Source organism: Accipiter gentilis, chromosome 12, assembly GCF_929443795.1.
Source record: "Accipiter gentilis chromosome 12, bAccGen1.1, whole genome shotgun sequence".
NCBI lineage: Eukaryota > Metazoa > Chordata > Aves > Accipitriformes > Accipitridae > Astur > Astur gentilis.
In genome coordinates, this window is record NC_064891.1 from 25,324,968 (window position 1) to 25,338,620 (window position 13,653).

The 13,653-nt window shown below is 42.9% G+C and overlaps 1 protein-coding gene across 1 annotated transcript; it reads left to right on the forward strand.

Annotated features, from left to right (window-relative positions):
• The first annotated feature begins 1,580 nt into the window (after positions 1-1,580).
• Positions 1,581-13,548, forward strand: COQ2 (coenzyme Q2, polyprenyltransferase). The gene is made up of 7 exons (XM_049815483.1): positions 1,581-1,833; positions 2,131-2,297; positions 4,334-4,455; positions 4,688-4,773; positions 5,662-5,795; positions 6,246-6,434; positions 9,166-13,548. Exons 1-7 carry the CDS (start codon positions 1,623-1,625, stop codon positions 9,277-9,279), a joined length of 1,023 nt encoding a protein of 340 aa, XP_049671440.1. The 5' UTR covers positions 1,581-1,622; the 3' UTR covers positions 9,280-13,548.
• The last annotated feature ends 105 nt before the right edge of the window (positions 13,549-13,653 follow it).

Consider the following 13,653-nt stretch of genomic DNA (forward strand, 5'->3'; position numbering starts at 1 on the left):
TAATCTCCTTAAAATCAGGGCCATCAACTTAGATTTGAGTCAAACAAGACAGTGGGGCATTAACAGCTTTTGGTGACTTTTCAAAGTCTGAAATGTGCTATGCCCTAGATTTTTTTCAGTGAGGGGCCAGGCCACCTTATAATGAATGTAAATCTAGTGACAGTAAGTTTGCTTTTCTGCTTTACTGTCATGGGGTCCTTAAAAATTGTCTGCAGGAAGTCCATTGTCTGCTCACCACATCACACATAAAAAACCAACCAACCAACCAAACAGAAACAAACGCCCACAGTGTCTGCATAGGAGCACCCACTCGGTGAAAATCAGAATATTGGAGTTCCTTACAGACACAGCAGGCAGAAAGGCTGCGGGTGCGTATTGCCGGGACTTGTTTGCTGCCCTCCAAGATGCACTGGTCAAACACACCTTAGGCACTGGTCCGTACCTGAATAAAGCCCATGATGACTGACCTCGTCAGCGTGAAACAGAGCCAAGGTCGCATTAGTTACACTCCATCAGAGTTGAGCAACTGTTTCTTTTATGGTCCTGTGCAAATCCTTTTACTGCTGGCGAGTACTGCTCATTAAAACAGCGAATGGGAAGATGTGAAAGTCACTTCTCTATCACATTGGTTTTTTACTTCCTCCTGGTAGTTAACATTTAGGGAAATTAAGGTTCAAAATGGTTTCCCTTGTTTTTTGTCAGTGTGTCAGTCGTTCAAGCTGAAGGAAGTGTGGAATGAAACAGAAGTTATACACTACAGGGACACTGAATTCTCCAAGGAATTTTTCAGCAGCGCATCTGCGGACATTTTATCACTGAAACCATGCCATGCAAGACAAGCTCCCCTCCCTACCCAGTTTATGCAATAATTCACATAAGATGGTGGGAGAACTGAGTGAATAAGGACAGAGATCCAAAAGCCATACATGAAATCATAGATTTTTATTAACTAAAGTCTGGAAAGGTTTGGGAGATGAGACATATGCTGATGCATGAACGTGTATGTCTTGATGATGATTTGATGACGTACAGTCACCTATGGGATTTCAGCAAATAGCACGAAAGATTTTGAAGAAACTTAGTAGTAAAACCAGAACACATGATTTTAGCGAGGTGCTGAGGTCAAGTAAGTAAAGATTACAAAATTTATTCAATTTGTGCATCCTGTTGCTTCGCCACTGGTCCCCCTTGGGTGTTCTGTCAGTATTCATTGCTCGAAGCCGAAGGCAGGCGCAGCTCCAGCCTCCCTCACACCCCGTGCCTTGGCTACAGCCCTCAATATGCGTGCCGGGACCACGGCAGGCCGATTCTTCCCGATACCTGCCGGGCCCCGCGGCCTACGGGGTCGCGGCTGCTTCAGCGCCGCCGGGGCGGACTCCGCCCGGCCTGAGCAGCAGTTTCGATTCCCGGGAGTGAGGTCCCAGGCAGCAGGCTCCAAGCCTGGCGGAGCGGCGGCCCCGACCCCGACCCCGACCCCGACCCCGACCCCAGCCCCAGCCCCGGCCCCGGCCCCGGCCCCGACCCACCTCAGACCCGTTCCCGCTCCCTCAGACAGGTAAGACGAGGGCGCTGCGCATGCGTGGCGCCGCGTGACACCACCGCGCCGGAAGCGCGGCGGCAAGATGGCGGCGCTCCTGGCGCTGCTCAGTCGGGGCGCCCCCGGCCTCCGTGTGGCCCGCCTGCCCTTCGCCGCCTCTGCCCCGCCGCTGCGCCGCCCCTCCGCGCCGCCGGGACCCCCGCGGCCGCTCAGCTTTTCGGCGGCCGAGCTGGTGCGCGCCGCGCCGGGCCCCCTGCGGCCCTACCTGCGCCTCATGCGGCTGCACCAGCCCGCCGGTGAGGGGAGGGGGGAGGGTGGCGCCCTAGCCATGGTGGCGCGGTAACTATGGCGACGCGGCGGCCGCTGGTGGCGGCCCCGACGGGCGGCCGGGGAGCGGCGGCGTGGCGGGGAGGGGGGGTGTCCTGTGCCGGCGGCCTCAGCACCGCACCCCGGCCACACGCGCCCTTGCTTCGGGCAGAGGGTCTTGCCGAAGAGCAACGCCGTTCGTCGGCAGCGAGCTGCCGTCCCGTCCCGCGGCCCCCCCGCTCCTCGTTTCCTCCCTCACCCCACCCGCGGATTTTGTCTTCCCTCAGGGACGTGGCTGCTGTACCTGCCGTGCACCTGGAGCGTTGGCTTGGCTGCCGAGCCGGGATGCCTGCCGGACTGGCACATGCTGTCCCTGTTCGGCATCGGAGCCGTGCTCATGCGCGGGGCCGGCTGCACGATCAATGACATGTGGGATCGCGGCTATGACAAAAAGGTAGAGCGCGCCCCGTGGGCCTGCGAAGACCTCGGGAAGTGAATTGCTGGTTGATTAACCGAGTACACGTCCAGTCGTCTCCGACATCACCAGTGATCCCTTGCTGGGGGCAGGCATAGGGCTCCAGGTTCAGAAGTTCCGCCGTGTTTCTGTCCGAGATGTATGCAATTCACTTGTCTGTGTTTCCTCCCACAATAGTAGAAAGCATTTTATTATTGTGTAACATTTCTCTGTCTAGGACTGCAGTAAGTCTTCTAGAGTACTTAGCGCTGTGTAAGATGAAATATACCTTGTCGTCAGCTGTAGGTAGTACTTGATCAAGATTATTTTTGAACTTTGTTTTGCGTGACAGAACAAAATAAAAAAAACCACTTTTTTGCGACACTTGCTAGTTATGATCTACCCAAGAATAACTTTTTTTTTTTTTTTTTTAAATTTTCAGGAGCAGGGTTTCCTTGAGTATTGTTAATTTCTTCATGAGAAGGGCTGTTAAGACTATCATGCTCAACCCTGAACCAATCCTCTTCTGTTATGTTGTATTCTTCATCTCCCTTTTGCTCAGAAGAGGGAAATAAGCAAAAGGCAGTGCTTAGTGTCAGATGTTGAAATGTGCAAACGTACAGGCTTGGAGGGGAGTTATCCTAGTGATGCATCACTGTTTGCTTGTCCCGTTTTCTGTTCCTACACTGTTCCTCCGTTTTTGGGGTTTGGATTTCGGCGCTGGCAAGAGGCAGGATAACGAGCCAATCTGATATGTTAAGTTCTTCTTACAGCACTGTTATATTTGTGCTGTTGGGAAGGCAATAAATCAGTACAGGTTTTGTGGCAGCTTTGGGTGGTTTAGGGTTTGGAGGTTATTAACAACTACATATGCTAAAAATTTTTGACAGGGTGGGATGTGTGATTAGAAAGGTGGAATTTTCAGTATAGTGAATTCATTTATGCATTAATGTCATGTGGTTAGATCTAAAGTTTTACAAATTCCCATCGCAGCTCACTGTTACATATCTTAAAAGGGTATCTTCAAAACAAGTGTGATACAGGCCAGGTCAATAGCAGGATGTTGTGTTGTGTTGGTGATGGTGGTTTGGGGTTTTAGATTTTTTGTTACTGATTATTTGGTAAATGTTTGCTTTTCTTGTCTTTAAATGAAACAACCCATGTTTAGTTACAATGTGCGGTGGAATTGGTCACAGATATCTTAAGCGCATGTTTAAAGTGCAAAACCAGTATTTGACATTCAACGTAACCTGATGCGGGGGAAGAACAAACTAAAAGAGCTTATTTAAATTCACATTATTAAACCATTTGCGGAACACTTTATACATACATAGTTTTCTGTAAAAAGTTGGCTTTCAAACCTCTTTGAGTAGACTTTATACCATTTTCATCAACATGCAAAACTTTTGTCTTTTTTTTTTTTCTTTTGGCAATCATCACCTTTGGCAAGTTACCCGCCATACATTTCAATTTAACTTTTTTCTGATATTTGTTTCTTCCTTCAGTTCGCCTTGTATGATTTCTTGTTCCAGACGGAGTTTCTAAACTCCATTGTATCCCAGCTAGGCTCAAATTAATTGTCCTTTCATGGTTATTAAAAATGGTTAGGTGTGCTAGAGAAGCCCTGCATCTTTACAATATTTTACATGGTAGTCACTTAAGCACAGAAGTGCTGCTTGAAATTGGGATAGCTACCTCACAACTTTTTAAGTCTGATCCCCATCCCCCAAGGTGGTAAAATTCATATACAAGATGTCTACAGTGTTTCTAATCAGCCTTTTTGCACACAAGTGGCACTTTATTTCTGCTCTAGTTTTTAAAACCTGCATGCTTCTATTATAAGCACTGCTGCTTAGAAATACAGCTTTTGTCTGTGATTATATGCTAGGTTTTTATCATTGAAGGAACACCGTCTCATACATTCAGTGACCTGTTTATTTTTCTGCTTATACGCCAATGGTGTGGCTTTTAGTTTTCAGATATATTGGAATGTGTTATGTTGGATTTTATATTAACATTATTCTGTTCATTTTTAGGTTGCAAGGACAGCAAGTAGGCCTCTGGCAGCTGGAGATATCTCTGTTTTTCAGGCCTTCATTTTTCTTGGGGGACAGCTTAGCTTGGCACTTTGTGTGCTTCTGTCTCTGAATTACTATAGGTGATGTATAAGTTATCTTTTGTTTTTTAAACTTTGATTCCAGGTCCAGAGTTAAGCACAGAGATTTTCAGCAGAAAAGGTGTTGGGGGCAGAGGGGGGAGGTTTATTAGTTATGGAATTATATTTGAAAGTAAAAGAATTAGTTCAGTACTATGTACAGCTCCTGTAACGCTGCGCTGTATCTTATGATCTTTAGACTGGCAAGCAATAAACCTCTTGGTACTTTTTCCAGTATTGTTCTGGGAACAGCCTCTTTGCCTCTTGTGATAACCTACCCCCTGATGAAGAGAATAACATATTGGCCACAGTTAGTTTTGGGTGAGCTGGAAATATTTTTTACTGTTTTTTTTTCTTCAGATTGAGTTTTTGGGGTGTTTTACAAATTAGTAATTGAACTTAAGCAATCTGATTTTTTTATAACTTTAATTTAAAGTAAAAATACTGTATAGACAAAGCTCTGTTGTGCCAGAAGCTTCTTAAACACATATAAGAGTTAATGTCTGGGTTTTTTTTGTTAAAAATCAGTTCCTTATTTTGACAGAGTGAGGGGCGGGAGGAAAGGAGGGAGAAAATAAATATTTGTCATTTGAGAATTGGCTTTAGTTTTGGGATTATCTCAAAACCTTTCTTAAACATGCATTTGTCCAGCATTTCAGTCTTTAGCCTCTAAAATAACTCCTGTGCAGACACTGATGGGGCTTATATTTCAGGTTGAGCTACTAAAATGTGTCTTTGTATCTTGGCCTCCACATTCCAGCTGCCTTCAGTTTTTTCAACCCAAATTGTCATTTTCAGCCTTGAAGTACCATAGCTGGCTGCTGTGCACTCTTGCAGTCAGTTATACCGACATCTTTTGTTATACTAACATCTAAGCATTTTAACTTTAGACCCGTTGTTTGAGTACACTGGAATAGTTATGTGCAAATGTTTCCCTATGCTAGTGAAGTAAAATTTAAATTGGGGAAAAATGCGTGGCTATACGTATTTATCCTTGTATGTCCAGGGTATTTAATGTCAAATTACTTGTATTTATTACCTGCCTGAAAGTAAGTGGTAGAAAAATAGAGATGCCAGTATTGTACAAAGAGCTGCTGTTATGATACAGGCTGGAACAAATAATATTTAATTCTATACATGTAATTTAGATTGCTCCTGGAAATCTTGTAACTTCTTTTCTTTTTTTTTTTACTCTCTTGATGTTTTTAGGACTTACATTTAATTGGGGAGCCCTTCTTGGCTGGTCTGCCATCAGAGGGTCATGTGAGTGGTCTGTGTGTTTGCCCTTGTACTTAGCTGGAGTAATGTGGACGCTGGTATACGATACTATTTATGCACATCAGGTAGAGTAACAGTGGGAAGTTTTAGTTATCTGTGTATGTTTGTGTGTTTAATTTACAACTTTGTTGTCAAACAGCAGTACTAACCTGTTGCAGTTCTTCATGCTCAGCTGAGCTAAAACAGCACCAAAGAAACCTCAGCCCTTGCGCTTTTTATTGCTGTTTGCATATGTTTTATGTATCAGGTAGAAAGCTGGAAGTATAATGCACTTTGTGTGCCTACGCATTGGCATTGTGTAAATAACTTTGACGTTGGTATTAGCTCTTGGCTGCTAAAGCACGTCTAAGGACCAACCTTCTAATTTAAATTTTAATGTAGGGACCTAAAAATGCTCCTAAATTGGGTTCCCAGTAAGAAGCATTGGAAACTTAAGCAAGGTGTCCCTTCTTATTTTCCTTATGAAGTGGCAGTTGGATTGTGGATTTTTTTGCTAATTCATCCCTTCATTCTAGGATAAGAGGGACGACATCATTATCGGTGTGAAGTCAACAGCATTACAGTTCAAGGAGGACACGAAGCAGTGGCTCGGTGGCTTCAGCCTTGCAATGCTCCTGAGTTTGTGCATAGCAGGAATGAATTGTAACCAGACATTCCCATATTACTCTGCTGTGGCTGCTGTAGGGGCTCACCTAGCACACCAGGTTTGATGGATTTATTTATACTTTTTCCATGTGGAAGTTCTTGATAAGAAATCAGAGTGCTTTTCAACTCCCATCAATTCACCAACTACCTAAAAAAACCAATACCTGTAAAGAGAACTGAAGTCTTCTGACAGTAAGCTTGCTTTTCTTAAGTACCTTTTGCAGACCTCTCATTTGAACAGACCTCCAGCCGTCCACAGATTGTAGAGTATTGTTTTTCAATCTGTTCCTAAGCAAAAGAACTGCTTTGTGTTAAGCTGTGATCTCAAGGGAATCTTGCTTCCAGTAGCAGCTGCAGCTAGATCCACCTCAATGTCCTGCAAGATTGTGCAGTTTTTACTGTTCTGATGCAGCTCTTGCTCAGCACATACGATCCGAGACTACAATTGATGTACATAATTATCGTTCACTTCCTTTAAAAAATGGTATGGTCTACAGTATCAAGGACACATGCAGGCTTTTTTTTTTTTTTTTTTTTTAATAGCATGTTGTACAGTAGCTATGTGAAAATGAATGTTTTGTGTTGTCTCTTAGAGATGGTTCATTTTACATCTAAATAATTCTGTATTGTGGTCTGGAGCTTCAGTCTGGAATCTGACAGTATAACAAAATTTTCTGTGGCTTGTACACTTCATCTACAGCAGATGTTAATGTTATAATTTTATGGCAATTGACAGTTCTAATTCACAGTTCTTTTTACAGCAGAGGACAATCCAGTTCAGTCTTGTAGTTGTATTAGTTTAGAAATTTTAATGAATAACAGAAAGAAAGGAAATAGCTTTGTCAGTAAAAAAGCAGATAGGATGTTGGAACCCTGTTCTTTCTGAATCCTAACAACTGTGTTGCCCAGTCTTGTAGTGACCAGTCTATGTGAAAATTAATTCCTGGTCTTGATAGGTGAGTGATAGCAAAGAGGTTTGTGCATTGCAAGTAGTAAACCCGTTGACAGTTGGAGAAGTTAAGTCTGTGGTTAATGTGAAACTTTTTAAAGCACATTAGACTCATGTTACACTTTAATGGGAGGAGTGCATGCAGGTGATGGATATTAAACATACCTCTGAGCAAGAGAATTCTTGTGATGATGTCATCTGGTACTTGTCAGCCACTGCTCTTCATAGTAATTGTGCTTGGAAATCTATGAGGGAAGAATACTACATTCCACTATATAATGGTTTGCAGTTTGAATTGTCAGAGAGGCCTTACGTTGTAGTTTTGGCACAAATGGAAATGACGTTGCTGCAGGGAGGGTTCTCATAAGTGAGAATGCAGCACTACTGAATCTAAGTGATGAAGAGTGCAGAACAATTCTGTAGGCTGCTAAAGTCACAAGAGCAGCATTGTTCTGTGTACCACAGAGTACCTTCTTTTTGAATGATTATTTTAATATTAGTTCTGCTTAAACATTCTCATGCTTATCTTCTTGTTCAAGATTTCTGAACGTGTGCTTAACTACCTGAGTTTAGAAAGCTGAGTAAGACATACAAGGAGTAGGTTTTCCTTAATTCATTGAATTTGTGCCTGAGACAGGAATTTGGGTCATGAAGATGTCAAACTTCTACCCCATTGGAGAAGTTCACTGATAGAAAAATAACATCTTTTATTTGCTTTGCATTTTTGAAGGTGTATCTCATACCTTGGCTGCTGTTAGGTTTTATTTGTCAGTTCAGTGTTTTCAGCTCCCTGTGCTTGAGGGCCTGACAGGTTTTCAAGGGTGTGGTTAACATTGTGTCTTAGAAGCTTGTGGACAGCATTTCAGATTATTTGATCAGAAAACAGCCCTGTCACCTCTGTACAACTGCAAGTGGCAGAGGAACAAGTCTCTCAGGGAAAGTTTCAATTCTTTTAGTTGAATATGTTCTGACTCCTTCAGAGGCTGAATTGCAAGGTTTGAGGTTTTGGGGTGTAATTTTTTATTAATCCTTTCACTTGTTTTGCTTATCTTTTTTTCCTGTCATCCTTCTCAAGACTTTTGCACCAAGTTTTGTTTCCAGGAATATTTTTCAGTAACTTTGCTCTTGCTGCACTGTGGTGTTTTTTTCACTTTTAGTTGTGACTCACAGCAGATAGCTGCCAAGCTGGGCAAGCCTTGCGTCTAGCTGTTGTTGCAGGTGTCCTGGTTCATTTTTTTGCAAGAGAGTTGAACAAACATGGCTAAGAGCAACTGGACTAAATCAGTCCTGTGTGACTAGGCCGGGCCGGGCATCTTCCTGTGAATTCCAGTTAGCCTGGTTCACTGCTGGCTCTCCAGTGCCTTGTCTTTATTGAAACACGGAGCAACACCTTGCAGCAGAGATTTAAAGGTGCAGGCAGGTTTGGGGGGTTTTATTTTTATTTAAAGTTCCCACAGAAGAATTAGGTCGCTACCTAGTGAGGAAAATCTCAAAAAGACTTATTTACATGCCCAGATAACTTTGCATTTTTAAAGGTCAAACCATTCCCACCCGTATCTGGGCTGTTTATACTGTCCTTCATTGAGAGGGTCCGGGAATCATGTTCATATACGACCCTTGACTTTTCTGCTCTATGTTGAATAAATCTGTCAGGTAACTATAGATGCCAGTTATGCAAAAAATCCTTTTTAAGCACAGAGTATTCCTGTTTATTGTGGCGGTGAGGGTAGACTTTGGAATTTGAGATTCAGTTTTTGAAGTTCTGTGTCTGTTTGTGACGTGTCAAATATTTATGAGTCTGTAGAATAATAATGCTAGAATGTTATACTGTGCTTTTGCAGATTTACACTTTGGACATAGACAAACCTGAAGACTGTTGGAAGAAATTTGCTTCAAATCGTACTGTAGGAGTTCTGCTCTTCATAGGGATTGTATTTGGAAATCTGTGGAAATGAAAAGACTTAAAAAATGTAGAAGAGCCTTTAGAAAACAGGTAGTTGAAATTAATATAAATACTGACATTTTAGTCCAGCTAAAGTGTAAGTACTACATAACCATAGCTGTTTTATACTGTTTATTTATAAAAGCTGGTGAAAACATTCTTGTTTCTGAAAATATGCAAATGAGATTATCCTACAATGTAAGTTTTGATTATCCTTAAATGACTTCAACCTTCATAGAAGCTTCAACAAGTGAAGCTGCTCTGCTGGTCCTGTGTAGTACAAGCAAACTTCTGTCAAGCTCTCAAGACTGTAAGCCCAAGATTTTATATGACACCGATGTCTCTTAGTGACAGCACGTGGGAAAATGCAAAGTGATTTTAGGATGTAAATAAAATCTGGCTGTACATGTTTGGTGTTCTGATTTATTACATGAATAATTTTCGGTTTGAGTTGGAGCTTGTTGCATGTAAGAATTGTAATAACAATTTTTATCCTGACATGTCTAGAAGCAGTCAGGACTCAGAGTGTGTGAGGTCCAGAATAAGAAGTCAATAGAGAAGTATTTAAAATTACCTTTTGCTCTTGCTGTGATTGCTGGCAGTGGTTTCTTTTTATGTGAAAAGAACAGACTTCTGCAAAGTTGCCTGGATGGAGTGAGCTGAGCTCTAAGTTGCCTGCACAGAGTGAGCCCAGCTTGTTTATCAAAAATTTGAACACAGACTACTGACTTAAACCAAAAACAGAACAGCCCAGAGCTATTGCCAAGTCTGCATGACTGGTGGTTGACTCTGAGCTACAAATTCATCATGCAAAGTGATCCTCTTTTTTTTTTTTTTTTTTTTTTTTTTGTTATTTTGTTTGTTTTGACTCATGCCTACTGGTTTTATTTGTAGTCTTACAGGAAGAACTTGTTTACAGGAGAATGCCTATGAACAATACAAAGAGCAACTGCAGGCTAACAATTACATTGCTCCAAACCATTCATGTTTTCAACTGGTTTATGCTCTCTCAGTTACAGGATTTGCATGGTAGTTAACCTTTTCTTTGACTCATGGTGTTAAAGAGCTTGTATGGCGCGTTCTGGAATTAATTTCTGTGGAAGAAGCAACGGACAGGCCTGTTCCAGGAAAATGATATGATGGAGGTTACCTCAATTTACATACTGGTAGGCAATGCAAGCATGCTTTTTTCCACGGGTGGCTTTGCATCTGCCTGCATGCAGGGCTGTGGTTCAGTGATGCAGAGCACTTGGTTGCCAAACTCATTATAGTATTCCAACAGCCTTTCCTGATGACCGCTCTGGTCCTTGAGTAGTGGGTCATAACTGTGCGTGCAGTTGCACCCAGAAATAAGGCTGCATACTGCTCCAGCTGTGAAGATGGGTGTCGTATTTTAAGGTTATTTAAACCGATATGTCTGAGAGACATTGCATTCCAGAGCCTTGTGTTCAGGGTTTGCTAACTGTGTAGTTTTGCATTACTGATGATGGTGAACAGGCAAAGAAGTTCCTGTTGCAGGGAAATGAGAAAGCATATAAGGAATCAATGGCTTTGGTCACAGGAAGTCCTTTCTGGGGCTGGAACAGACTTCTGTTGGTTCTGAACACTTCTTTTTAATGTATGCCTTGTAAAGTTTTGGGTTATTTTTTCTTTTACTATTTAAACAGGTGATGTCAAATATATTTTGAGCAAATTAGGAACTAGATTTTTCAGGCTGACTGCATGTAAGATAGAAATATGTGAAAATGTTAGGAAGCGTAATTGCTTTTAGGGCCTTCTTGGTCCTTATACAGAAATCGTTCTTAAAAAGGGTTTATAATTTTGGGGTGGAGAAAGTATTAAGTTGAAGAAAAGCAGTATAAAAGCAAAGAATAGTGAGTTTCTGAACAATTACGTGACAAAGTTGCATTTTGTAGTGGGAGGATTGGATGCATGCAACTTCGTTTTGAACTTTGCTTATAAGGCATTTACTAGTAATAAAAAAGTCTTGTGATATAATTAGTATGAATCAGTTTCTTAATACTTGTAATATTACCTTAGAGAGGTTGTGGCAAAAGTTATTAATCCGTTTTTAACATATTAAAGTGTCTTTAAGTAGCTTAGATTTGGGAAGAGCTCACACTTTATAGTACCTTTGAACCTACTGGTGTCTTTTGTCTGGTGACAACTTGTCACAAGCAAGTGTTCATCTTGTAATGAGAGGAAAAAGAAGGTGTAGCTAAGTAGAGTAAAAATTCAAGTTTCAAAACAGTCCTTGTGACTTGAAAATCATTGCATGTTTTCAGTGGGAGTTTTCCAAATTCATCTGAAAATGCATTTTACAAAGGTATGCCATTGTATTTTAGGTTCATTGCCTGAAAAATGAAGGTTTAGGTTCTAGGCTGTAATACTGAGAGTGCTGTTTGCGTGAGCATTTTATGATTAATACACAGAAATAAGAAATAACTTTTTAAGTGCAAAAGAGACAAAGGCTGAACTACTTCCTCGCTAAAACCCTGTTTGTATCTGCTGGCAGGTAGTATCTTTTCTTCTTCCATTCCCAAGCTATTCTATTCCAAATCTTCACAAGGATTATGAAAAAACTGCTGGGTTTAGATACAGTCCATTAAAAAATTCTCAAATACACCTATCTCTAAGCAGTTTTATTATTAGCTAGTGTGTTTTTGCAGAAGTAAACAGTGTCCTCTGGAAGCTTCTCCTCCAGTGTCAAATGTTGCATTTCAGCTCCCCTTCCTTTTCCAAATGTTCCTCCACCGAATGTTGAGATAACAAATTCTTTTGGAGGCAGCAGGAAGATCAAATGTGCCTTGCAAAGGCAAACATGAAACACCAGCAGTTGCTCAGCGAAACAGAAAACTCTGTAACCAACACAAACTCTTGCCTTTGTGTGCTTCCATTGTACTTTGTAGAAAGGTGTATCAAAGCAACAACAGCTCTTTGTCCAGGAGTAGCTGTACATATGTAGGGGTGCTGGTTCCTGTGGGGATATGGGCAAAGGTTGCCAAGGCATCAGCAGCCCTTTGTGGTGGGTCTGGATCTTTGACTTAGAAGCCCACTTGGGACAGCAGCACATGGGAGCTTTCACACACCTTTGCCAGGGGCAGGGACTCACAATAGGGTCATCCAAGACAACTTGTGCCTGGTGTATTTCTTGGTAAACGTGGTATTGTTAATGCAAGGGGGGTCAGATTTTTCCCTCCCTCTAATTTCAGGAAAGTATGCGCTGCAGGCACCTAGCTCAGGAACTGTGGTGTGCTAACAGCATGGGCTGGAGGACATGGGACAGCCAGCGTGGCTGGAAGGGAGTCCAGCTGCAGCGGGTCACCAGATCAGTAGGTCGGGAATAGCACCAGACAAGTTAGCATAACGTGGGAGCGAAAAGGTGGCTCGACTCAAAGTCGGGAAGGTGTGTCGGCATATGGAAAGATCAGATCATCCTGTGTGCTGAAGTGACTAAAAAGCAGGCTGAAAAATTAAGGTAACCCATCACCTGTACCAGCATGACATTGTGGTCCTATAAATCCGAGTGACCCAGAGGAAGAGTGCCACTGCAGAAAGGGTGGTGAGAAATAACAGACGACTGCAGAAAGCAGAAGTTCAGCTAGGCTGCGTGAAACATCTTGTGACAAACCTTTGGCCCAACCAGCATGAGACTGCAGGTGGATGTGAAACCACTTCTACTGCTTTCCTTTGGGTCTGACATGCTGTGGCTGTGAGCTGCTGCAAAGCAGCTGACACCCTTGGCCCCAGCCATGAACTCCCCACTGTGCACTGGACCTTGTGTTTGGGTGTCTGTGGCATGAGGGGTTCAGGCAGCTTGCCTAGGTGGCAATGCACCCCCCCAGCCATAACCCCAGTGCCATTTTCTGTCTGATCAGCCAGCTGAGTGGACCCACTTCACCGTGTGAAGTGTCCCTGGCATGGGAGGGATGAGGGACATGCAGGCGTGGGCAGGGAACAGCTCTCTTCTTGTACCAACTGCAGTCGCTTCGGTTTCAGTGAGATGTGAACCTGACCCTTAGCCATATTTCTAAGGGCTGTGACAATTTCCCCTAGCACTTTGCTCAGCTCCTTTTCTCCTCCAGCTTTTATAGTTGCAGGTATTTTCCTTTCACCTGAATCATTCCAAGTTGTGGGATGGAGGCAAGGTTTGGGGGAGAGGTGCTCTTCTTTTGAACTAGCTGAGACATCTGGGAAAAAAGTTCAGGTGCAGAAGCCCTTCTCCATGTCTGAGACAAAACCTGTTGAAAACCTGAGGTTGTTGCTCTGCCTTTTGAAAGGGCGGGTGAGACCAGAGCTTTGGAGAGGCCCCCAGGCAGCCTCCTCTGACAGGCAGCACACACACACCCCCCCGCCCCCCCGAGACCTGCACACCAGTGGGCTTACA